The 24,719-nt window shown below is 30.4% G+C and overlaps 3 protein-coding genes across 8 annotated transcripts; 1 reads left to right on the top strand and 2 right to left on the bottom strand.

The window, feature by feature from the left end:
• Positions 1 to 2,043: 2,043 nt before the first annotated feature.
• On the top strand, positions 2,044 to 5,887 carry RGF8 (root meristem growth factor). Its single transcript, XM_020358419.3, has 4 exons — positions 2,044 to 2,386; positions 2,742 to 2,821; positions 2,922 to 2,985; positions 5,472 to 5,887. The coding sequence occupies exons 1-4, from the start codon at positions 2,281 to 2,283 to the stop codon at positions 5,630 to 5,632; spliced, it is 411 nt and encodes a 136-aa protein (XP_020214008.1). The 5' UTR covers positions 2,044 to 2,280; the 3' UTR covers positions 5,633 to 5,887.
• A 5,845-nt stretch (positions 5,888 to 11,732) lies between these two features.
• Positions 11,733 to 20,792, bottom strand: LOC109795945 (uncharacterized). Of its 6 annotated transcripts, none has more exons than XM_083066615.1 (8): positions 20,552 to 20,792; positions 18,279 to 20,137; positions 14,031 to 14,355; positions 13,695 to 13,936; positions 13,404 to 13,616; positions 13,235 to 13,327; positions 12,284 to 12,640; positions 11,776 to 12,169 (listed from the first exon to the last, which is right to left on the bottom strand). In XM_083066615.1, the coding sequence occupies exons 5-8, from the start codon at positions 13,566 to 13,568 to the stop codon at positions 12,068 to 12,070; spliced, it is 717 nt and encodes a 238-aa protein (XP_082922741.1). In that variant the 5' UTR covers positions 13,569 to 13,616; positions 13,695 to 13,936; positions 14,031 to 14,355; positions 18,279 to 20,137; positions 20,552 to 20,792; the 3' UTR covers positions 11,776 to 12,067. The 6 variants fall into 6 exon arrangements, with proteins under 6 accessions (XP_082922743.1, XP_082922742.1, XP_082922741.1 ...); XM_029270855.2 differs by having other exon boundaries at positions 20,048 to 20,137; positions 20,552 to 20,788; XM_083066617.1 differs by lacking the exon at positions 18,279 to 20,137 and having other exon boundaries at positions 11,733 to 12,169; positions 12,254 to 12,640; positions 20,552 to 20,787.
• Positions 16,136 to 17,097, bottom strand: LOC145953469 (uncharacterized). Its single transcript, XM_083067428.1, has 2 exons — positions 16,388 to 17,097; positions 16,136 to 16,289 (listed from the first exon to the last, which is right to left on the bottom strand). The coding sequence occupies exons 1-2, from the start codon at positions 17,095 to 17,097 to the stop codon at positions 16,136 to 16,138; spliced, it is 864 nt and encodes a 287-aa protein (XP_082923554.1).
• Positions 20,793 to 24,719: the final 3,927 nt, after the last annotated feature.

Here is a 24,719-nt window from a genome sequence, read left to right as displayed (position 1 = left end):
TTTGTTAGGTATTGTTTTGTTATCTTTTTAGTGACAATAAAGAAAATGCACCTAATGTATAAGATAGAAAGAATGTTAAGAAAGTGGTTTAATTTATGGAGTCTACCTTAACTATACAAAATTGGCTTAGGCCTATTGTGTTACTCGTTGTGAGAAAGTTATCAGATTAAGATGTCTAGTTTCTCAATGTAAGGAGTATGTGTTGAAGATTTCAAATCAACTAAATATAAGATTATAATAATATATATAAGTGAGAAATAATTCTCATTTTACAAATCGATTGTGTAAGGTTGTGTTTAGTTCATAACTACTTTCTTAAGAAAAAAAACACTAATTAAACATTAATCCATCTATAAAGGGAGTATGATGAGTCAATATCGGGGTATAAGAGTTAAGGTCTTTGAACTTGTTCATTTAATGCACAACCTATACGAATATGGCTCACTCTTTTAAAATCCGTATGATATAACAGATTTTTTTAGCCTAGTCCATGAAATTTGCAAACTTTGTGGGCTTAATTTGTGGAGCCCACGGGCTTACCCTTTTAACATGAAAATTTAATAATGTTTATTTTTAAGACATTAAGACTTTAATATTTGATTAGTGTATTTTAACTTTTAAAATTTGAAGACATTTAGATTAACGAATTATTCGACTTGGTCCATGATGTCCCTAGACTTTGTGGGCTTAATTCGTGGCGTCCAAGGCCTAGTCCATTTAGCATGAAAATTTAATAATGTTTATTTTTAAGACATTAAGACTTTGTTATATGATTAATGTATTTTGACTTTTAAAATTTAAAGACATTAAGATTTAAGACTTTGATATTTAGTTAATGTATTTGGACTTTTAAATTTTTAAAACATTAAAATTTTAATGTTTTTTTGAATATGTAAACATTGATATGCTAAAACTACTTTGGTTAAGTGGTTGGTTGGGGAGAGGTTGAGATAATTAAAAACATGAAAATATAAGTTTAATCTTCATTACGATCATCTTTGTAATCTTTTCTATCTTTATAAAAAAAAATATTGATATGCTAAGACTTTGAATTTTAATTTAAAATGTTTGATATTGTTTACAAATGTAATTATATCCCTTTTTTAGTATTAATTTTCTTTCTAAGTTTTCTTTGTAACTCTATTATTAGCTTGAGGTATCTACCAACTTCTCCGATGACAAATCTCTATTAAAAAACTTGATTAGTCACTTTTAATAAAAAATTTCTTTTTAACTATGTTTTTTTCATACTCAAAATTAGAATATGAGATACTATTTAATGGAACATAATCTAGTACCATTTAATTCAAGGACTTGTTGATTTCTTTTTCATGTTTCAATACTTTAATAAGGGGGGAGGGGAGGGGGGAATCTCTTGAATTTGACATTTTTTTTTAAAAACTATTAGACTTACAAATATTTATCTGCATGTTTCACCGACCAGAAGCAAGTCAAAATTTTTTTTTTAACGATTTATTTTACATACGAAACTTATCATATCCATTTAAAAATGCAGCTTTCGCATGTCCAACCATAAACAGAGTATTTGATCAGTCCCTATATCCATTCCCATGGCCTATCTGCGACACAAATAAATAAAGACGTGAATTTAAATTATGGCATTGAAAAGGTGGAATGAGTAAGGGTGAAGAATTGAAACCACGATATATTGAATTATATTAGAAGTTAGTATACGTAAGGACTAAAGAAAGAATGCTTCCATAGTCTCATATACACTTTAATGGATAAAAATTTCCTTATCCATGCTCATAAACTCATCGTCCGTATCACTCACATCATTGATGGGGGAGTATAACTGCCTATCTCATTAAGTAATACTTCGTAGACTAAAAACAAAAATGAGAAAAGTTGATGGATTAAAATATAAAAAATATTGGCTTACACTACAAATATGTAGAGATCTACTCTTACTATATATGTCATTATAATTTTATGATATTTAGGGAGGGAAGCACTGAGATGAAGCATGTTAAAATTGGAAGAAAGAAACCAAGGGCCCTATAGCATTAGGTAAAACAAAACAACCTGAATTGCGTGAAGCCTCCTAAGTCCTTAAAAAAGTAAAAAGTAAGTAATGAATATTTAAGATTTTCCAGTACTTGTTTCGGAACTCTGCATTTTGTGCTTTGTGTTTGCTTTCTCTCTCTCTCTCTCATGCCCTTGTCAGTGTCTGTGAGGTTTCCCTATTCTTGGGTTTGTATATAAGCTTAACCTACCTGCTGAAAAGAAAGTATCTTGTGCATCCTTTGTGGAAAAGAAATGGAGCTCATTATCATCATCACTCTTCTTATCTTCTCCTTCTCTTCTCTAATACCAACTTGTTCATCTTCTCAAATTCAGTTGGAACATCCACTCCTCCTTCAAGGTAAGTGAGCCTATTTGAATACAAATTAAAAATGTTTTCAAAACATTTTCTACTACAGAGAGCAAAGATGCTCAAAATACCTTCAAACTTGTATCGAAAAAGGCTCTTCATGAATATATGTAAATTATCTACTTCTCCATCAACTTATGAAAATTATGGAGAATTTGTTTAGATATAAATTAGAGTGTTTTTGAAAGTTTCTTTATTGAAATTAAAGAAAATTTTTTAATAGAAAAACTTCTAAAAACGTTTCTAATTTTATATAAAAAGACTCTAAATAAGTTTGTGAGTTCTTATTAAGTCCTAAAAAGGGTCCTTAATAATTAATTATCATTGATTCTATTCTTCCTTATAGATGATAATATTGGAGCAGTCAATACAAACATGAAGCTATCTCTTCCAACGGTTCCTAGAAGGCTAAGATTCAATGAGAAGGTACAGCTGCAAGAATCTAAAGAAGGTTCTTCAGTCTTCACAAGTTATTTTTATCAGTATATATTTATGTCATTTACTCCTTGATTTTCCAAACACGTAGGTTAAAGAAGATGATGAAGCCAAAGACCATGCATCACACAAGCAGGAAAATTCCTTTGCTGAAGGTAATAATCAAAAAAAAAAGTTTTACTTCTTAACACTTCTTGAAATTAGAAATCATTGCATGAATGCAAAGAATTTTATTTTTATTCTAGCTTGTCTATGTAACACTACTAAATTTTAATCCTTTAGTAACATTTTCTTGTTTACATTTATTAAAATGTTACTATATATTATATAAATGTTATTTTGTAACACTTTTTTGAAAAATGTCATTATAGATAGAGTAACATTTTTTATTTCAATATTATTCTTTTCAATTGTTTTCAAAATCAAAGTTCCATATCGAGTAAAAAAAATTTAAATAGGTTATTTTGCAACATTTTTTTGAAAAATGCTACTATAATTGCTTTTAAAATCAAAGTCCCACATCGAGTAAAAAAAGTATTTTCTCTTATATCTAATTGTAACCCATAATTAAAATCTCACATCGAATAGATTAATGACTCATAAAGAGTATATATACTCATATAATTATATTTAAGATAAATAAAATTTGATATTCTATATATAATTAATAGTGACTAACTAAAAATTTCTTTCCCTAAAAACTTAAGGAATTCCTAGAAGTTTAGGAGACATATCAATATAATAATTAAAATTAATTATTATTTTATAAGATTAACAAAATATTGACAACATCATTAAAATGTTACAAAAAATTATTAAAATATTATAAAAATACTACTTTGATAACATTTAAAAAATGTTACCTAATTATACAAAAATGTTACTAAAAGTCTTTAACAATATTGACTATATACAACATTTGATAATATGTTGCTAAAATAAATTAGCAACATTTATACATAATTAAGTAACATTTTTCAAATGTTGCTAAATACCATTTGTGTTGTATATATCTCAAAAACGCTTCATGAGTATTGGGTAATCCGCTGTCTATATTTACTTTTCAAGGTTCATGCACCAAATCAAGTGAGGTTTTATCATGTTTGGGGTAATCAATGACGTGAAAAAAAATGAAAAGAGGTGAAAAGAGTAGCATATGTGGACTTTAGTGTTTAACATGTCCACCTTCCGGGCCACACTTTATTTTTCATGCGTGCATTGTTATATAAAACTCAGGTATAGTATCATATATATATATATATATATATAATTACATTTTGATATTTTCTTTGATTATAATTAGAGTTTCATCTTGATATTATACATAAATGATATTATCAAGATCTGTATTAAATGCAAATATATATTATTGAAGTGAAATTCTAATTTTAATCAAAGAATAACACATGTTACTTTACTTAAATTTTATGATACACATTTTCATCCATGACTACCTAAAGAGTTAATTCCTCTCCAAATTAATGTGCCGATTTTACGTGGTTGATGTTTGACATGAATGTATGTAAATTTTGGGAGACTTATTTGATTCAATAATTCATGTTTTATATTAAATTTTAATAATTTAATTATTGAATTAAAAGTTTTTAAAATGTAAATTAAGTCTAAAATATTTTAAATTTTTTTACAATTATTTGACACTTTATTTCATTAATTCAAATTGATGGATAATTATAAAAATATTTTATATGTTGATTTGGATCTATGTAACGAAGTATCATATGATTTTCAATTTTTTTTTTAAAATTTGCAAATTTAATATATATATATTAAGAACTTTTAATTTAATAGTTCGATCGCTGAAATTTGATATAAAATATGAGTTATTGAATATAATAAATCTACCAAAACTTAATTTAGAGGTAAAAAAATTTCTTCTCATATATATATATATATATATATAAAACATAGGATTTAGTGATAAACTTTCCTTATTAATTCATAAAGAAAAGCTCTAGCCACATATTATGGGTTATATCTTCACTTAAACTGACTATACTCCTGGTTAAATTTTCTGGTATTGTTTGTTCTGCCATTTTTTTTAATAAATCAAAATATACTGATGAAAAGTACAAGTTTAAATCTGTCTTCTTCTTTTTGTTGTTGTGGAGAAGAAATTCCCTTACTGTGATAATTTTGGAGGTGCGTTGATCGTTGCCAATGGAGTATAACTTCAGTCACCTAGGAAATCTTGTAACTATAATAATAGTAATTGTTGCCATTATATAACGGGTTAGAATTACTATTATAAGTATAACAAAATTATTTTCTTGTTCAATAAAAAAATAAAAACATCAGAGTTTCAAAAACTACAAGAATTGAGCTTCGTGAGTCATGCTAATTGATCACACGTAGTGTGCCACCAATGAAGTGACCCCTTTCCTTCTTTTGTGATATCTCCAAAAACAGTAACGCTTTTCCGTTTTATAATTGAACTTAAATAATAAGTGATACAATCATACAACAATATTCTATATATTTAAACCCAAAAAGGATTTGTTTTAAACGTGCATGATATATTATATTTTATTTGAATCCACTCATCTTGTACCACATTATTTAACTTAAAATACAAGATTATTCACTAATTCAACATGTTTATGAAATTATGCCACTTTTACAGGGAAGCAATATGATAGAAAGCAAAACATGGTGCATGGGAAAAAGGGGACAAGACAAGAATGGATGGAGGTGGATGACCCTTCACAATACTTTACTATGGATTATACCCAAGTGAGAAGACGACGTCCCATACACAACAAGAAATTGCCGGTTGGTCCATGAAAATGGCGAAGAGAAGAAGTTGGTCTTGAAGCTAGCTAGTACTTACATCCAACTTATTAGGGTGCCTTTTAGGTTACAATTTTGCCAAATGTGTGTAATTATTAGGAATATGTTGAGTGTCTTATGCCCTCACTTTTGCCTCTAAAGGCCAGCATTAGGGAGCAAAACCCTAAAACTTGTAACAAAAATAGGGCTTTGCCTAACTAACAAGTTCTCTTAATTAATTATTAAATAGTATCAATGTTTTTGTTTTTCCGTCTCCTTGGTGTTAGTAGTCAAATGGGGTTACTATGGCCAACATTTCGTAAAACATGGTCTCGGAAAGTCAAATTCTGATTTGTTTATTAGGTGGAACCCAACATAACGTGCTTGATTATCGTAAACAATACTATTTTTAATCTGGCATTGAAGGATGCTATTGTCATCGTAATTTAGACACGGCATTGTCATTCAATTTATTAAGTGCTGGAAAACAACCCACAATGCATTTGCTAATTAAACTTTTTTTTTTCACACTCCTTTAAGAATAATGTTTACAGCTTGGTGAAAAAAAAAAGAGAGAGTTAAAAGTTAAAGAGTTAATCACCTATACATTACCAGTGTAAAATTTTTTTACATTAGCAACCAATCATATCTTTTAATAATGACATGTCAGTTGCTTATTTAATAAAATAATAATAAAATAAGCAACTTTAAAAGATATGATTGGTTGTCAGTGTAAAAAAATTTACACTGACAGTGTATGGATGATTAACTCAAAGTTAAAACTAGTAACAATATATATATATATATAAATTCAACTCTCACCTATCCTAGATCATAAAAAATAATCACTTATTATTTATTCACATACCAAATATAATAATATTAAGTATGAAGAGGTGTATTGAAAAAAATTCAAATCTCATACGAGTTAGAGATAAAACTAAAAAAATTATATATATATATATATATATGAGGAGGGATCAAATTACTTTAAGAATAACTTATGTTGAAGTTATTTCACTTAATAATTCATGATGTATGTTAACTTTCAACATCCAACCGATAAATTCAAAGTTATTAATATGTAAATTAAGTCTCCAAGATTTTTAAAAAAATTAAAATCATACAATACTTCCTAATATATATTCAAATCAACATATAAAATAATTTTATAATTATCTATCAATTTGAATTAATGAAACAAATTATCAAATAGTTTTTAATTTAAAAAAAAATTATAAACTTGATTTATGCATTAAAATTTTTTAATATAGTAATTGGATTATTAAAATTCAACATACACCGTGTATTATTGAGTGAAGTAACTTTATCGACAATTACTCTTAAAGTAACTTGATCTTTTATATATATGTCTATATATATACATATATATGGCATTTGGCTCCTATACTGCTGACGCCCAATAGTGAGCGTACAACGTGCCAAACCAATCCACCTTCAAGAGCGCATACTTTGTTCAACCAGTAAGGTCCAAAAAATGTTGGACCGGATAATCGTCGGCCTAGAAGTCAGTGATGACTATTGTCTTCCTAGGAAGGAAGACATCTAGAAGGTACTCTTCCATTGGTACCTTTTGTCCTAATGGTCCTATTTTGGGTGCCATTTTTGTGAGAGCATGGTGATTGGGTAAAGGTTGTAAAGAAAGGCTAGAGGTTGAAGAAGATGAACAAGGGCAGTTTTTCAAAACGTAGGCAAAATTTTTTTGAGGAGGCTATTTATAGGCTAGGGAAAAAAGGAAAGTTAGGTGGATTCTTTTAGGTAGGTAGTGTCAGACATGTCTTCTCAACTCCTCTTCTCACATTCTTTTTCTTGATGATTGTGCATTAATAATATTTTGCATTTATGAGCATTAATTGCACTTGAAACACTTAGACGAAACGTTAGGGCACATTTGCTTCATTATGATTTCCACGTCAGAAAACATAAATGATGCATGGTCAAATGAAAGATGAAATTTATAAATGATGTATGACATATGTAGCAAATATGAATTTTAATCTAACAGTTGTTTTAAAAATAAATGGTCTCTAATGAAGACAAAGCGTTCCTCAGTTAAAGCCTTTGTAAATACATCATCTCATTGATGATCATTATCAATAAACATTATGTCAAAAACTCCTTTTTGGACTTAATCACAAATGAAATGATATCTTATTTCAATATGCTTAGTTTTTGGAATGTTGTATGGGAATCTTAGACAAGTTGATGGCATTAGTGTTGTCACAAAAAACTGGGATAGATGATTCAAAACTTGAGTAGTCTTCAAGTTGATATTTGACCCATAGAAGTTGTGAGGAACATCCGACTGTAGAGATATATTCAACTTTAATTGTAGATAATTCAATGGAGTTTTGCTTCTTGCTTGCTCAGAAGATGAGACAGTCTCCTGAGAAATGGCATTTGTTGGTCCCAGTGTACTAGAATCTAGAAGGGGGGGTTGAATAGATTCTAACCTAAGATAACACTTTTTTCGCACAATTCTTGAAAAACAACCTATCAATAAATCTAAGATACAACCTTTATACAATTTGAATAACAAATAGTAGTAGATTACAAGGTCTATTACTGACGTAACAGAATATCAAAGTATATGCAGCGGATCAATCACTTGTAATCAAGGTTGAGTTTATATTACCTTCTTTTTAACCAAGTTCAATTACAAGAATAAAGATCAAAGTTGATACTGTAATTGAAATTTCATTTTTCTCGAATCTTTAAAATCTTTAAAATAAGAAATCAACAAGATTCTTAAATATAAGGGTAAGAAGATGAAGAACACAGAAATTTATACTGGTTCAGCCATCCACTTGGCCTACATCCAATTTTCCTTGATTTAGCACCCCACCAAATCAAAGATCATTCACTATAATATTATTTACAAACACCTTGCACACACAATATTACAAGAATTTCAAACACACATCAATCTTGACACCACAAGATTGAGAACAATCAAAATTTCTGTACCCCACAAAAATTACTTGAGAAACCCTACTCAAGATTTCATTTCTCTTATTGAGACACTATCTCAAGAGATACATCAATCAAAAATGAAAATACTGGTTTAAAGATTAGAGTAATATCACCTAATTCTGTGAAGATGTTGATCTTTCACTATTGAATACAGTTCTTAAATTTCTTCTTTCAAGAATTCATGTTTTATCTTTGCACTTCTTGAAATTTTAGAAAATTTCTTTGGTAACACTTTAATCTCTGTTTTCTGAAAGTATTCATTTTCTAAAATGTTTTTCTTTCCAAAAGATTTTTAAAGGGTTTCTAATCTATTTTTTTTAATTTCAAAAAGATTGATTTTATAAAGTGCAAGACGTGATTCAGTTATAAAGAGTAATAACAAAAGTAATCTACTACTTGTGAAGGAAGATTGTTACATGCTCTTTATTTGAACCAGAAAATGAAAACTGTCCAGGGTAATCAATTATCCTAGGTGGTAATAGATTACCAAAACCTGTTACTGGAAAAAGGATATTCAAATGTCCTCTGTGTTAATAGATTACCAAGTTTGTTACTAAACATATTCAAACAAGAGTTTTCAAGGTAACTTTACATATTTAAGTTCCCTCATCATGCTCATTTTAAACCCCGTTTGCATCAAATTGGAAAAATTCTCACACATAAATTCATTAGTAGTACCAAAAATAATACCATCTACATAAATTTGTATTACTATGAAATTTGTTCTAGAATCTTTTTTGAACAAGGTAGTGTCAACCAATTGCCTCTCACAAAACAATAAATAAGTAGAAAATTACTTAGTTTGTACCAAGCTCTAGGAGTTTGTTTTAGTCTGTAAAGAGCTTTTTTAGAGCACTACAAGAAAAATTATATTTAGTGATAATAATATTTGTCACTAAAAGCTTAAAAAATCATCATTAAAACCATTTAAAAATGTGTTCTTTAAGTCCATTTGAAAAAGTTTTATGTTTTTGTGAGCTGCAAAAGCTAACATAATTTGTATAGCTTCGAGTCTCACAACAGGAGCAAAGGTTAAAGCAAAGTTGCTACCTTCTTGTTGATTATAACCTTGGGCTACTAATTTAACTTTATTTCTTGCCACTTTACCTTCTTCATCAAGCTCATTTCTAAAAACCCATCGAGTTCCTATGACAGTCTAATGATCTGGATTTAGCAAGAGGGTCTAGACATTGTTCCTTTTGAACTGATGGAGTTCTTCCTCCATGCAATGATCCAATCATTGTCTATCAGTTCTTCGCCTATGTACTTAGGCTTGATCTCAAATACTAGTGCATATGAGGCAAGGTCCCGAATAGTAGAGTGAGTTTTTACTCCTTCAGCTTTATCAGCAAGGATTTGATCTTCTAGATGATGGTGCACGAATTTCAAATTTCTCTAAGGTCTTGAAACTTTGTCTGGTTGATTCATCTGGCTTTTTGGAGGTTCCAACATCTAAGTTACAACATTTGTCTCCATTGTTTGATGATCTTCATTCTGTAAATCTGTAAAATCATCCTCTAGATCTGATATTTTCTTGTCAAACTTTTGATTATCATTAAACTTCACATGGATCAAATCTTCCATAATAGAGGTTCTAGAGTTGAACATCCTACATTCCTTTGAAGTTTCAGAGTATCCAAATAAGATCCCCTTGTCCACTTTAAAGTGAAACTTTCCAAGTTGATCCTTAGTGTTCAAAATGAAACACTCACATTTAAAGGGATGAAAGTATGAGATGTTGGATTTTCTTCCTCTCCACAATTCATAAGGAGTGGGGTTTAGCATAGGTATTATTAATATTTTGTTTAGAATGTAAAACAACCTCTGCCCAAAAATATTTTGGCAAATTATTTTTGTAAAGGAGAGTTCTAGCTATCTCCTACAAGGTTATGTTCTTCCTTTCACCTAACCTATTTTGTTGAGGAGTTCTCGGTGAAGAGAAGTTCAGCAAGATATCTTGATTTTGCAAAATATTTCAAAAACCCTAAACGACTCGTGTTTGTGGCTTAAGAAGAATGCCCATGTATATCTAAAATAGTCATCTATAATGACAAATACATACTTTTTGCCTCCCAAACTCAATGTCCTAGTTGGACCAAAAGATCCATATGTAACAGTACTAGTGGTCTAGAAGTTGAAATAACCTTTTTAGATTTAAAAGAAGATTTACTTTGTATCCTTTTCTAATATGCATCATAGAGAAGATGAATTTTCCAAGATATCTTAGATAGTCCCCTTACTTAGCATTTCTTGCTTATTTTAGAAATATGTTTGATATGGACATGCCTAAGTTTTTATGCCAAATCTATCTTTCATCTTCTCTAGACACTAGACATGTTACATTATGTTTGCTTAAACTAGTCAAATCAATCTTATAAAGATTATTCTTCCTCTGAGTTGCAAAAAGCACAAATTCATCATCTTGCATGACTATGTATGAGTCTTTTTCGAAGACTATAGTATAATCACTATCACATAATTGACTTATGTTAAGTAGATTATACTTTAGACCTTCAACATATAAAACATTATGTTAAATGGGTATAGATGCATTACTTATCTTACCTATGCCCTTTATTTTCCCTTTGCCATTTTAGAAGGACACAGACCATTCATGTGGTTGGAGATCTATGAACATAGACCTTTCTCCCATCATATGTCGTGAGTAGCCACTATCTAGGTACCAACCTGAATCCTTTCTTCTTCCCACCAAGGAGATATACAATGGAATGCTTTGAGATGTTGGTACCTAGATTTTCTTGCACTACAAAAAAACGCGTTAATAATGGCAGTTGTAATTGTAAATAATGGCATTTATGACCGTCAATATATACATGTGCGACGGTTCCCTGTAGTGTCATAATTTATGCCACCACAAAGTAAAAAATGATGGTTATAAGTGCACCGTCACAACACCCGCCATTTAATACATTGTATAAAGCGACGGTTTAGACTTGTAAATAATAACACTTTAAAATGTCGTAAATTACACAATAAAAAATGATTATATAGGTTAATAATGACAATTTTGAGCGTCATTATTTCCATAATAATATGGCGTGATCAAACTGCCATTATTATAACAATTTGTACATAAAAGTATGACACTTTTAACTGTCGTAATTTTCAAATAAATAAATATTTTTTATTTTCATCATAATTATTTATAAAAAATGAATTTTTAATTAAATATTTTAAATTGTAAAAACACTTGTATATTCAAAATGTCATAATTGTGTGAAATAGAAGTAATCAACAACTCTTAAAAAATTCAACCAACCAAGTTCATTCAATATACTTCAACTTGTAATAACAAAATACAAAACATAAAGTTGATTCATTCAATACTTGTATTAGGGAAAACATAAATAGTTCTATCAAAGAGACTCAAAGTACTTCATAAGTTTTAGATTCATTACATAAACTAAAGTAGCATTTTCTAATATACTAATGTGCCTAACTAGCCTTCCTTTGGCCACCCTCATTATCACCATTGCTTCCTCTTGATGATCCTCTTATGTTGTTTGGTGATAGAGCACCACTTCCAACATCTGATGCCTGAAATAAATAAATTTTTTTATATCAATTAATTTCAATCACCTAATACAATAAAACTAAGACAACATATGCACATTTCTTAACTTAATCATTTTCAATTATTTAATTATATACTTGATTAACAGAAGTATGAACTAAGCCAGCAGCCATTACAGCCAAATCTTCAGGTATGTTGCATCCTCCAGCAATATAAGAAAGAAGTGTTTGCATTTGAGATTTAACAGTTGCAAGTTCATTTTGCATATCTGCAAACTTTTCTTCCATATTTAGTGCACTTGCACTAGTTGAACCAAAGGTGACACCACTTAGCCTTGTGGTGGTATGCTTAAAAGCAAGGGTAGGACAAGCTCTGAATGATAATCCTCTAACACGACTTGGATGCTCTTTACCAAATATGACACCAATTGGATCATTTGGAGAAATATCATATGCAATTTCTGGGTTTTGCAACAATAATTCATCAATTTTCTCCTACATAAACATACATAGCACAAATAGAACAATAATGACCATCAATATAACTCAATTAATAAATACTGTAAGCCTAGCTGGTGGAATTAACTAACCATTACATCGTCCAAGTATGAGCACAATAAAAAAACTAAACCCTTTACCATCACTACCAAGAAATTCAACATTTAACAATATGAACCAAATAAACAGAAATCATTTAACACTAATTCCTACATATTTTCCAAGAAACCCGTAACATGTAAACAACCTTTGGAACAAATATACAAGCAAAATTTTGAACTCTGGCATAGGCATGATGGTTGCAGAAATAATTCATTGCATATAAGCATAGACAAATCTCAATACAGAACATGCAACAATCATCCATACATGCAAATAAAATGCAATAATCTAAAATTTAAAGAAAAATCTAAATTTATTGACCCCTATTTCCATAGCCTCATCATCAACATAGGTGCCATTTTTTCTCTTGTGAGTGATCTTCCATATTTTGCCTTGGCCAATAGTCCTACCAGTCTCAATTCTCTATAAGTATAAAAAAATAATATAAGTAAAAAATTAGAGAATAAAATCATATTGTATGTAAACTACCAAATTATCCCTTCTCCTTGACAAAGGCATGGCACCACCAGTGTGAGGAATAGTTTGTCTTTTCCTTATCTCTCTATTTCTATTACAAAGGTTCTGCAAATAAAAATAAAATCAATTTCTACAAGTTTATCATAAGGCAAATGTAACTATAATCACTAAAAGTTTCTACCATTGTAGAAGTTTTCAAGCGGTAATCAACAAATAGTGCCCATTGATCCATGCTAAGTCCCTTTGGAACATTCTTGATAAGATCATTTCTACTCAAAAGTGGGTCATAAAATTCATTCCAGAGCTTACATCTGTACTCCCTCCATAGCTTTCCAACTTTAAACATAACATCTCTTTTTGCCAAATCTTTATTTACCTTGAAAAAAAATTGAGACTTCAAATAAAACAAAGTTAGTTCTCAACCATAGTATAAATACAAAAAATATAAAACATGCAATTTAGGTAAAATTACCTTCAAGGCAGTATCCCACACATTATCCTTATAAGTATCTGGAACATATGACCAACTTTCAAAACTTATAGGACACAAAAGGTGATTTGTTGCTAATTGTCCACAAACCCCTCCAAGTAAACCGGATGCCTCTCCAATAGGTTGAAATCTCTCATCATAGTTGACAATAGCATGCAATCCATTAGGAAAGTTATGAACATCCTTAACCTTCACCTTTAATTTCTTAGAAACTTTATGCTCATCTACAAAATAATAAATATAATGTTCTTAAATCTAGAATCAATATTATGATGAAATTAAAAGGAAAACAAATTATACAAAAATAACACAATTTACCTATAACATCAACAAACCAATAATGGGTGGAATGTCTTCCACCTTTACGTTGCACTGTTTCAACTTCTACTTGTGTGCTTTGTTGTGCAGATTCCTCTTGTGTAGTTTCTTGCTCTTTACTTGGTTGTTGTGTAGTTTCCTCTTGAGTAGTTTCATGTTGTGTGCTTTGTTGTTGTGCAATTTCCTCTTGTGTAGGTTGAGGTGAATCATTAGTTTGCAAATGGTTACCAACAGATGGACTTGAACAAGATGTAACATGTTGAATTTGGGGGGGTTCGAGCAACTGATTTCAGCAAGTTCCTAATCCTTTTTGGCTTTGGCATATCTGCACATAAAAATGAAACAATTAAATATAGTAACATTTATAACAGAAAACCAATATATGTTAAGTATTTAACAAAGTTAACAATAACATTTCATTTATAGCTAAAATACATGTGTATTACCAAAATATAACCTAGAGTCATACCATGAAAAAGTTATTACTCTGACATTGAGTTATTTTCTTCAAATTCATAATTAGGATTCTCCTCATTTATTAATTCATCATCTTCATCCTCCCTAAACAGTGGAAATTGATCAAAGTCCCTGAAAAATTGATTGAAGTCTTGTTGCGGAAATGGTTCAACTTCATAAACTTCACTATCTCCTTCTACTCCCATATCATACAAGTCTCGTGGTTTCAAATGGACAACAATTGACCAGTCTTTATTTATCTCATCAATTGACCTAGATACTTGTAACATGTTTTGACAATTATTACATACGATATTTACACTTTTCCATAAAATAGAAAACTCACATAATATAACATTTACCTTTCAACGGGATACATCCAACGATAATGTATCGGGCCTCCAAGTTTTGCTTTAGTAGCTAGGTGACAAGTTAGATGCACCATGATTGTAAAGAAGGTAGGAGGGAATAACATTCCCAAATGACAAAGAGTTTCAATAATGCGAGACTCGAGTTTATCAAGATCTATGACAAGTTAGATGCACCATGATTGTCGAAAAAAGGAACACAACTCTACTAGCACCGCAGTCACATTGTAAAACATTACGTATCGCAATAGGTAGTAATTGCTCCATAAGAATATGACAATCATGAATTTTTAGGCCATAGAACTTTCCATTTTTCATGTCAATACACCTTGAAATATTACTTGAGTATCCATCTAGAACTTTAACATTTTTCAAAGTTTGCAAAAATATTTTTTTCTTTGCTTTGGACAATGAAAATAATGTTGGCCGAAATCTTCCTTTATCATTTGGCCAAAGTTCCTTCCTTATACCCATTTCTTTAAGAACCCTTCGTGCTTTAAGATTATCTTTTGATTTCTTAGGGTCATTGAGAAAAGTGTAAAGCACATTGTCACAAACATTTTTTTCAATATGCATAACATCTAGACAATGGTGTAACAAGTTGTTCTCCCAATAAGGAAGGTCAAAAAATATGTTTTTCTTCCTCCATTATTCTACTCCAACAATTTCTCTTCCTCGAGTCCTTTTACTAGTATCATCAAACACTAATGGTTTTCCAAAGGTAACATTGATATCCTTAACTTGTTTAAATATGTCTGACCCTGACAAAGTTACTGGCGGATCCCTTAGCTCAATTCTTCCATTAAAAAGAGATCGACGATGCCTGAATCTGTGCTTTTTATCTAAAAATCGATGGTGAGCCATAAAACTAAATTTTCCCCTATATAGCCAACAAGAGTCCGTGTCAAAGTTACAAGTGGGGCAAGCAAGACTAGTGTGTGTGTTCCAACCAGATAAATTACTGAGCCCAGGGAAGTCACTAATTGTCCACATCAAAGTTGTTCGCATCTTAAACATTTCTTTTCTTGAAGAATCAAATGTTTGCACTCCATCAAACCATAATTCCTTCAACTCTTTGATGAGTGGTTGTAAGTATACATCAATGTCATTTCCTGCCATTTATTTTCCAGGAATTATCATAGAGAGGATGAATGAGGTTTGCTTCATACACTCCCAAGGAGGGCGATTGTTTGGGATGAGGACAACCGGCCATATACTATGGCTTGTACTCATGCTTCCAAAGGGGTTGATACCATCGCTAGTTAAACCAAGATGTACATTTCAAGGATCATTAGCAAATTCAGGATGAAGTATGTCAAATGTTTTCCATGCCTCAGAATCTCTAGGATGCCTCATCAATCCATTTTGGTTATCCTTTGATACATGCCATGTCATAGAATCAGCAGTCTTAGAACTCATAAACAATCTTTGCAATCTTGGTTTTAGTGGAAAGTAACGCAAGATCTTTGCATATTGCTTTTTTTTTTCTTATCCTTCCACTTAGACATCTTACACCTTTTACATTCTTCTAACCCTTCATTCTCTTCACCCCAATATAGCATGCAATCTTTTGGCCATGCTGGTATTTTGATATAACTAAGACCAAGTTTGTTAATAATTTTCTTGGCCTCGTAAAATGAGTTAGGAAACTTAGCATGTTCAAATGCATCCTTTAACAATTCTAAAATCATTGTCATTGCTTTGTCACTCATTCTACACATGCACTTTATATGATACAATTTCAACATGAAGGATAACTTGGAATACTTTGAACAACCTTCATATAATTGTTGGTTATTGTCTATCAACAACGCATCAAACTCTACATTATCTTCATCATGCACCATATTATTTTGCATTTCATCATCCTCTAAAGGCCCTTCAAAATCATTTACACCATGCCCCACAAACCCAAATGCATCAGTCAACATGTCTTCCATTGGATTTTGAGGTCCTAAAGAATCTTGTATGACATGTGCACTTTGAGAGGCCCTAGATTCACTTACACTTGGTCCTTCACCATGCAAATACCACATTTTGTAATTTTCAGGGAAAGGTCTACATGTTAGGTGTTCTTGAACTATATCCCTAGTTTGCCACTTTTTAAAGCCACACTTTGAACATGGACACTTAATAACATGACCATTAGCATGTTCATAAGCAAAGTCCAAAAACATGTTCAACCCATTTGCATATTCAATTATGTTTCGTGGTTTAGTAATCCACGTTTTATCTATTGGCATGACTAAAAAACAATACAAAATGTAGCATTGTTAAAATGCATAATGGCTATAATTTTATTTATGACTAAAGGGACAAAAGAATAAAGTTTGCAAATTTACAATGTAACGCCCGATTTTAACGCCCAATTTATATAATAATAATTATATATTTCTTATATAATATTTTCGCAAATATATCGTTAACAATATTTTTTTTTATGGATAAAAATAAAGAAACAGAATATTTTGTGAATTTAATACATAACATATCGTTCTAAAGTATTTATAATAATGTATTATTAAACACAATATTTCTTTCTTTCACTTCTTTTACAAACTTTATATTGATAATAGAAATAAATTTACAATAACAATTATAATAGATTCATCAAATAGCCTCCACATTCCAATTTCTTCCAAGAAAGACAACAACTATAATCACTGCAAAATGCTCTGGAATCCCAAGTAGATCCATCTATTTTATAATATATTTAATTTTAAAAACAAAGAAAAGAGAGGAGTAAGAACAATATCCAATAAATACAATAATTCAAAAGAATAAACTGAATTATTTATAATCAATATTAAACATATATATATATATATATATAAATATATATATACAAATCATATATTAGATTTTCATGATACAATAAAATTTGAATTATATTTGTAGTGACTAGTCAGGATAAATGAGCATCATCATAATATCAACCAATAAAAGGATATTTCACCTTAACCAACAATAGGATATTTCACCTTCATTTCTTACTCATTTAAATCCCCAAGGTCAAACCTCCAGCTACAAATAATTCAAACTTTATCTTCTATGGCCATAGAACAATATTTATCTTCATAAATATGTGAAGAAATAACAACAATATGAGTCAAAGAGACTTTAACAAAACTATATCATAGTTAATTATAAATATATTTACAATAAATATATTTACGTAAAAAGAATATATTAATAGTACCAATAATATAAATAAAAATGACAATCATTATAAAATAATGAAACAATATAAAATATGAACACCTTAATAATTATTATAGACAAAAATAATCAAAGGTTAAGCAAATAAATGAGGTTAGGGACACCTCACTAGATAAATGTACAAAAAAAATAACATAAATAAATAAACATAATAGTAAATAAAAATTTAAAGAGATAAGGTTCTCCTCCCCCTTACTTCCCTTACCTTAAAGTAAGTAAATTTGCTACGTTTTCACTATCTCTCTCTTTACGTTCCGTTTGCACTCTTTCACTTCGTTCAATTTGTGTTATTTTTCTGTGTGTGCAAATGTGAAGGTGAAAGTGCTATTTATAGGCAAATGGTATCAAATGACGCTACATATTACGTGATATGTGTACGTAATCTACACAGATTTTTTTACCGCAACATACGCGTAGGTTTATTTTACTCCATACACGTAATCCATTAGATTCTTTATCTACTGACATGCTATTATCACTATGATATCCTATTCTTATCACATAATTTTTAATCTGAAATCACGTAATCATAAAAGCCTGCACTTATGGTCTTATCCCTTTATTATCTATGGTGTACGTGTAGTAGTATAAGGAGTTTTATAAAATTTTTATTTAATTACTTATTAAAATAGACATGTAATTATAATATTATAAATATCTATAATATCATTGGACATTATATATATATATATATTTAAATATAATTACTTACATTAAAATTTATATATATGTAATGATTAAAATATTATTCTAAAAAAATTTGAATTATAACTATTTCTAAAAATAATAATACAACCCATTTTATTTATTAATTAATAACTATATAAAAAAATAATTTTCATAAAGTATAAAATTTGGGATGTTACATACAACACATGGAAAAAAGAAGAAGAATATGTAAGATCGAAAGGTCCATAAAATGAGGTATCAAATTAAGCAAATAAAAGAAAAATCAAAATGAAAAACTAGAGGATAAATTTCTCATTCTTTTCACATGGTAGTAAAATAATATAATATATTTTTTCTCATTCCTCTTAAATAGAATTAAACCTATTTTTTCTGACTCCTCTTAATTAACTAGTTGGTTCATATTCTATTGAAATACAAGGTTAAAGGTATATGTATAGTATTATTTATGAAAACAAAAATTCATATATTATAGGAATTGTATAAAAGTAGAAAAATGGGGAGTGGAATTACCTTTGTCACTAGCATTGTTAATCAAGGAATCAATACGTCCAAAGGCGTATATATGAACACAAAGTTTTCATGAAAGATCAATGCAATATATTCTTTGAACACTCAAGTTACTTAAGAGGATTTGTGTTCATAATTATGCTTAATGCATTGGGAAGTTATGGTCACAACATTTCTACTATTTATTACATGTTCCAACTTTTTTTTTACAAAAATTAGAATATTTTATTTTTTTAAAATTTTATTGTTTACAAACAAGACAACAATAACATGATATAAGTACAAAATTTTCATCAAATTTTCTAAAATTGATAATTGTGTACTTTGTGTAAATATTACATACATTAATTGCTGATATAATTTTCAATAATTGTACATGCACGTCATGTATGTAGCGTTAAGAAAAAACGCACATACATAATCAGTTTTGGAAGAAATTATCCTAGATATTTAATCTGGACAGCCAATCATACCATTTTGGAGTACAAAAATGCTTGTAAACTAAAGAGCAAAAAATAAACATTATTTCTAACAATTGAATTTGAAACATGTTTAATTCGATAATTGACAACCACCGTTAATTGTGATATCATATTTAAGTTAAATATAATACAAAACATATACCAATAAAATGGATGAACTATATTCTAAAAGCCAAAGTTACAATCCAACACTAATTGTCAGAGTATCCAAAATGTAGCACTGAAATATAATACTAAATAAAATATAAGCATATTATAGCTTTTCATGTAATAGGCAAAATATTGTTGAGCTTACATTATAGCATCCTCTTTCCAAGCTCTTCCTTTTTATCCATAGAAATTACAGAGATCACAACAGAAGATCCTCTTCTCCCATTATAACTATCTAAAAAATAGTTGTTGGAAATTATTTTATAAAACTAAAAATCAAAAACACACCCAACATAATGAACAACCTAAAAAGCCTTTCAGCAATTTGGAATTAAAAGGGATGAAATAGCGGTAAGGATGAAAAATTTTCAAACTACCCATGAACCCCAAACTTAATTATTTTTGCTAAAAAAAACCTATTGCAATCATTGAAGAAGACATTAGAAGAAGCACAAGAGAGGAAAGAAGAAAAAGAATAGTGTACCAAAGGCAAGGCCACCGGGTCAGATGCTACAATTACAGTGAAGTGAAGGGTTTTGAGAACCCCTTTTGCGAGGAAGTTGTGAGTGTGTGGACTTGGAAAATTTTAATGGAAAAAACATGCTATATTTTCTAACAAAGAAAGGTAGAGTTTTAGTGGAAGATATACCTTGGTTGATTGTTGCTGCGAAAGGGGAGAGGGATGCACAATTGTTGTTGCGAGTAAGGAGCTTTAGGGATGCTGCGAAGTTTTTAGGGTTTTAAAACCCGAAGATAGATGTCGCTCTCTTCCCTGGTGGCACCCACTTCAGTGGTCGTTCCCTTACCCTCCAAAACGTGGTGTTCCCTTTCCTGGTTTTTAGAGAAGAATCGCACACTTATCTCTAAGATCACGCGAGGGAAAATGTAACTCAAGAAAGGGAAAAAAATAAATATAAAATAATTAAAATCAAAATATAATAAAATTGAAAAATAAATAACAATAGAGGAAAAATGGGAATTAAATTTGAGGGAATGAAAAGTCTCCCAAGTAAGGTATTGCGTTCAGATAGCTAGTGAATCCAAAAAAAGATTAAAATAACATGATTGAAGAAAAGGTACAAGTATTTAAAAAAATATTGAAAAATCTCTATTAGAAATGCCATTGAAATCAATATTTTGATCAATCAGCTATTATTTGCAAGGAAAAGTATTACTATCCTTCCAACAAAGTATTAATACTTCTAATTAATTAAGATTCAATTTAATTTATAGTTTTAGGTTTTTAAAATTTCTTAATGAATTTTTTAAATAATTAATAAAATGAATATCTACTTAATAAATAATAATAGAGAAAAAATGGGAATTCAAATTTAAAAATTCATTAAGTTAAATATGAGAGAAAATAAAGTTTAAATTAAAAGCAAATAATAATGACATCTTTAAAAATAGAACAATGTCATATTTTACATACATTTTTGTCGTTAAAATACTAGAACTTATAAATGCCATATTTTGAATGAAAATAATGGCAGTTTTATAACTGTCATATTATAAAGTAAATAGTGGCAGTTTCTTGAAACTGCCATATTAAAACCGCCATATTTAATTAGTTTTTTTGTAGTGTTGGGTACTTTTATGTTAGTTATATTTACCTTAGTCTATCCCTTCTGTTTGCCTATAGGTTTTACTCCTTTTCAATTAGCATAGAAGGTAGACTTAGGTTTCTTTGGAGATGCCTTGGATCAGGATCAAAACTAAGACTACTTTTGTCTGATGGAAGTTTTCTATGCCTTAGCAACATATTCATCTTTGAAAATCCTTCCACAAACTTGGTTAAGTCCTTCCTAAGTTGAATATATTCAGCCTCTAATGCTAAGCTCTTAGGAGGTACACAACCGATGATCTTGTCTTTGAGACCTATAACTTTTACCTTAGACTCTAGTAGATTTTTTTTTAGTTCAAGATTTTCTTTTTCAAGAAGTTTTTTTTCTTTAAGTTTCTTGTACTCAAAAGAAATCATATAAGAGTTGGCAAGTAAGGTGTCATAAGACATATCCTCTTCATCAAAGTTATATGAACAAGAGCTAGATTGAAAATTTACCTCAACATTTATCTTAGAATCTACCATCAGACAAATGTTTGCCTGCTCATCATCTAAGCTACTACTACTGTTGTCCAGGTCCTCCCATGCATGTAGCCATTAGACTCCTCTTGGTCTTTTTCTTGCTAGACCATCTCTTTTTGAGGGAGGGACAATCTACCTTTATGTGTCTGGGCATTTTGCACTCAAAGTTATAGAAAAGAATGACTCAATCTAAGAAGGGGGTGAATTAGATTCAATGAGACTTAAAAATTTATTAGAGTTTAAGGGTCTTTATTTCATTCAAAACTTTCCTAAGACAATATTCAAAGAAGTATATTGAACCACTTGTATATAGGAATGACTTCTATATGAGTTCTTGCTTAATCTTTATTGAATCATCTCTCACAATAACATGTATGCAATGACAATATTCACTTTTAAACAGTTTTAACCATGCAAGCAAATTACTCAAAACCAATCATTGTAAAATTCAATTAAAGATTAATCAATGCAAGAGATAAGGATGAGAAAAGAATGCAAGGTGTTTGGTTAAGTCACTCCACATGTGACCTACATCTAGTCCTCATCATAACCTGATCAAGATTTGTTCCACTATCTCAATGAAGAAGTTTTACAAGTATAACACACATGCATACACTCCAATACTCAAGATAAACCCTTTCTTGCACCCAAGAAAATACTTCTTGTAGAAACCCACTACAAGAATTCCTTGCCACTTGAGAGTTGAGACACCTAATCAAGATTTCTTTAACACATTACACAAAGAATTAAAGGAACGAATTCACCTGAAAGCTGAACAAATCAGACTATGAATTCTTAACAAATCTCAATCCTTCTCTTCCAAGAATGTAGTTATGATGATGATCTCTCTCAAAGCATTTCACAAAATGTTTTTCTTCTTGGTTTCACAAAGAAAGCACTCCAAGAAGGTCACAAAAACTTCACAAAATCAGTAGAATACTCTCTTCTATTCTCTTCTCTCTGTTTCAAAATGTGAGAACCATTTATAAAACATAAATACAAAATCTACGAAGCAAACATTTAATGCAAGATAAACTGCATTAAATACAAAATCTACGAAGCCCAAACAAACTGAACAAATCAAAAAATGGCTGATCAAGCATCAAGACTAGGACGGATCAAAAACAAAAGAAAGGTCAACAAACACTAGATAAAGCCCACTATAAGACGAAACCATGAAGTATCATATGAGAAGCCAAAACAGGGCCAAAAGCTTGAACAAGGCAAACATAGTCGAACGTCAGATGAAAACAGATGGTCAACACTAATGAATAAACAATCAAGGCAAGGCACATCATGAGAATCAGACAACTCGAGCTAACATAATAGACAAAGAATAGTGTGTGCACTAGACGACTATGGATCTAATATCAAACGAGGGTGTATCAAAAGACAAACTTAAGAGCTATAATAAGAAGACAGATGAAAGGAGGTCAAGAATGAAGTCAACAACACAACAGATGAAGGAAAACACAAACAAAAAGATACTTCAGACAAAGAACAAAGCTAGCCATCCACAATGTTGACCAGATCATAGAAGAAGTCAAAACATTAACAATAAACACTCAAATGAAGAATGAGGTTGAGACGCATAGAACTACTAGATGCAGACGAAGACTATCATACCAATTCTTAAAGAATCAAGTCTCAAAGGACTACTCAGGCACTGTCTACAATCACATAAGCACTCTCAACATAATAGCATGATTATAAGAAGAAGAAAGAAATGTAAGTTAAAGCAAAAGCATGCATATGTCAGAAAAAGTGCATTACTTTTTCATAAAAGGACAACGCCTTTTAGCTGCATGACCAGAAAGAGACAAAAAGGTTCCTAGATCTTTGCTAAATTCGAATACAGCTGCTAACCAGGCAAAGAAAAATGCACGCAATGTTCATGAACGAGAAGCAACATTAAATGAGAAGATTAGACTGGTCATGAACGAACATATCTGCTTCAACGGAAATTTGCAACGGGCAAATTTTACAAGATCATATATATATCACTACCTCAAACCTTGAATGGCTTAGCTTTTTTAGAAAATAGAAAAAAGAGTGATATCAAGCCCATGAGACAGAGAGATCAGAGATGAGCGTTTATAGTCAAATGTACAATGCAATATTGTATTTTATCTCTGTAAACTAAGGTGTTCGAATTATGAACGAAAACCTTAGTGAGTGTTGTAAATCTATGTACTCTCTTCATGAGAGTAACCCAAACACTCAAACACAAATCTCTGTAAGACTAAGGTTAGGCATGGCAACGGGGCGGGGCGGGGGCGGGTTTTACGTTCCCCGCCCCAGCCCCCGCAAATTTAAACCGCCCCCCGCCCCCGCCCCGTCCCCGCCCCCCCTCCTATTTTTTTTCTTTTTTTTTTCTTCTATTTTTCTTTTAAATAAATATGAATAATTTTAAAAAAATAAAAGAAAAGAAAAATAATATAAATTTTTACATATAAATATTTTTAATTTTGGTTTATATATATATAAAAATAATTTTTTAATTATATTATTAAGCGGGGCGGAGGCGGGGGGCGGGTATGGGTGCGGGGGCGGGGTGGGTATTAACATCCCCGTCCCCGCCCCCGCCCCCGATTTTATCAATCGTGGAAAACCCGAACCCGAACCCGAACCCGCTAAACACGGGTTTTCCCCGTCCAAATCGGGGTGGGTTCGGGCGGGTACCCACGGGGACGGGTTAGATTGCCATGCCTAACTAAGGTCGTAAACCTTA

Source organism: Cajanus cajan, chromosome 11 (assembly GCF_000230855.2).
Source record: "Cajanus cajan strain Asha chromosome 11, NIPB_CcT2T_4, whole genome shotgun sequence".
Taxonomy (NCBI): Eukaryota; Viridiplantae; Streptophyta; class Magnoliopsida; order Fabales; family Fabaceae; genus Cajanus; species Cajanus cajan.
The sequence above is the reverse complement of the archived record's forward strand: the minus strand, read 5'-3'. Positions and strand labels throughout refer to the sequence as shown.

Coding starts and splice junctions, on each gene's coding strand:
- LOC145953469 (XM_083067428.1), bottom strand. CDS start 17,097: ATGCCAATAGATAAAACGTGGATTACTAAACCACGAAACATAATTGAA. Junction 16,290..16,387: donor TGGGGTGAAGAGAATGAAGG/GTTAGAAGAATG, acceptor ACTAAAACCAAG/ATTGCAAAGATTGTTTATGA.
- LOC109795945 (XM_083066615.1), bottom strand. CDS start 13,568: ATGTTTAAAGTTGGAAAGCTATGGAGGGAGTACAGATGTAAGCTCTGG. Junction 12,641..13,234: donor CAAGGAGAAGGGATAATTTG/GTAGTTTACATA, acceptor ATGTTTATGTAG/GAGAAAATTGATGAATTATT. Junction 12,170..12,283: donor TTCATACTTCTGTTAATCAA/GTATATAATTAA, acceptor TATTTATTTCAG/GCATCAGATGTTGGAAGTGG.
- RGF8 (XM_020358419.3), top strand. CDS start 2,281: ATGGAGCTCATTATCATCATCACTCTTCTTATCTTCTCCTTCTCTTCT. Junction 2,387..2,741: donor ACATCCACTCCTCCTTCAAG/GTAAGTGAGCCT, acceptor TCTTCCTTATAG/ATGATAATATTGGAGCAGTC. Junction 2,822..2,921: donor GGCTAAGATTCAATGAGAAG/GTACAGCTGCAA, acceptor CCAAACACGTAG/GTTAAAGAAGATGATGAAGC.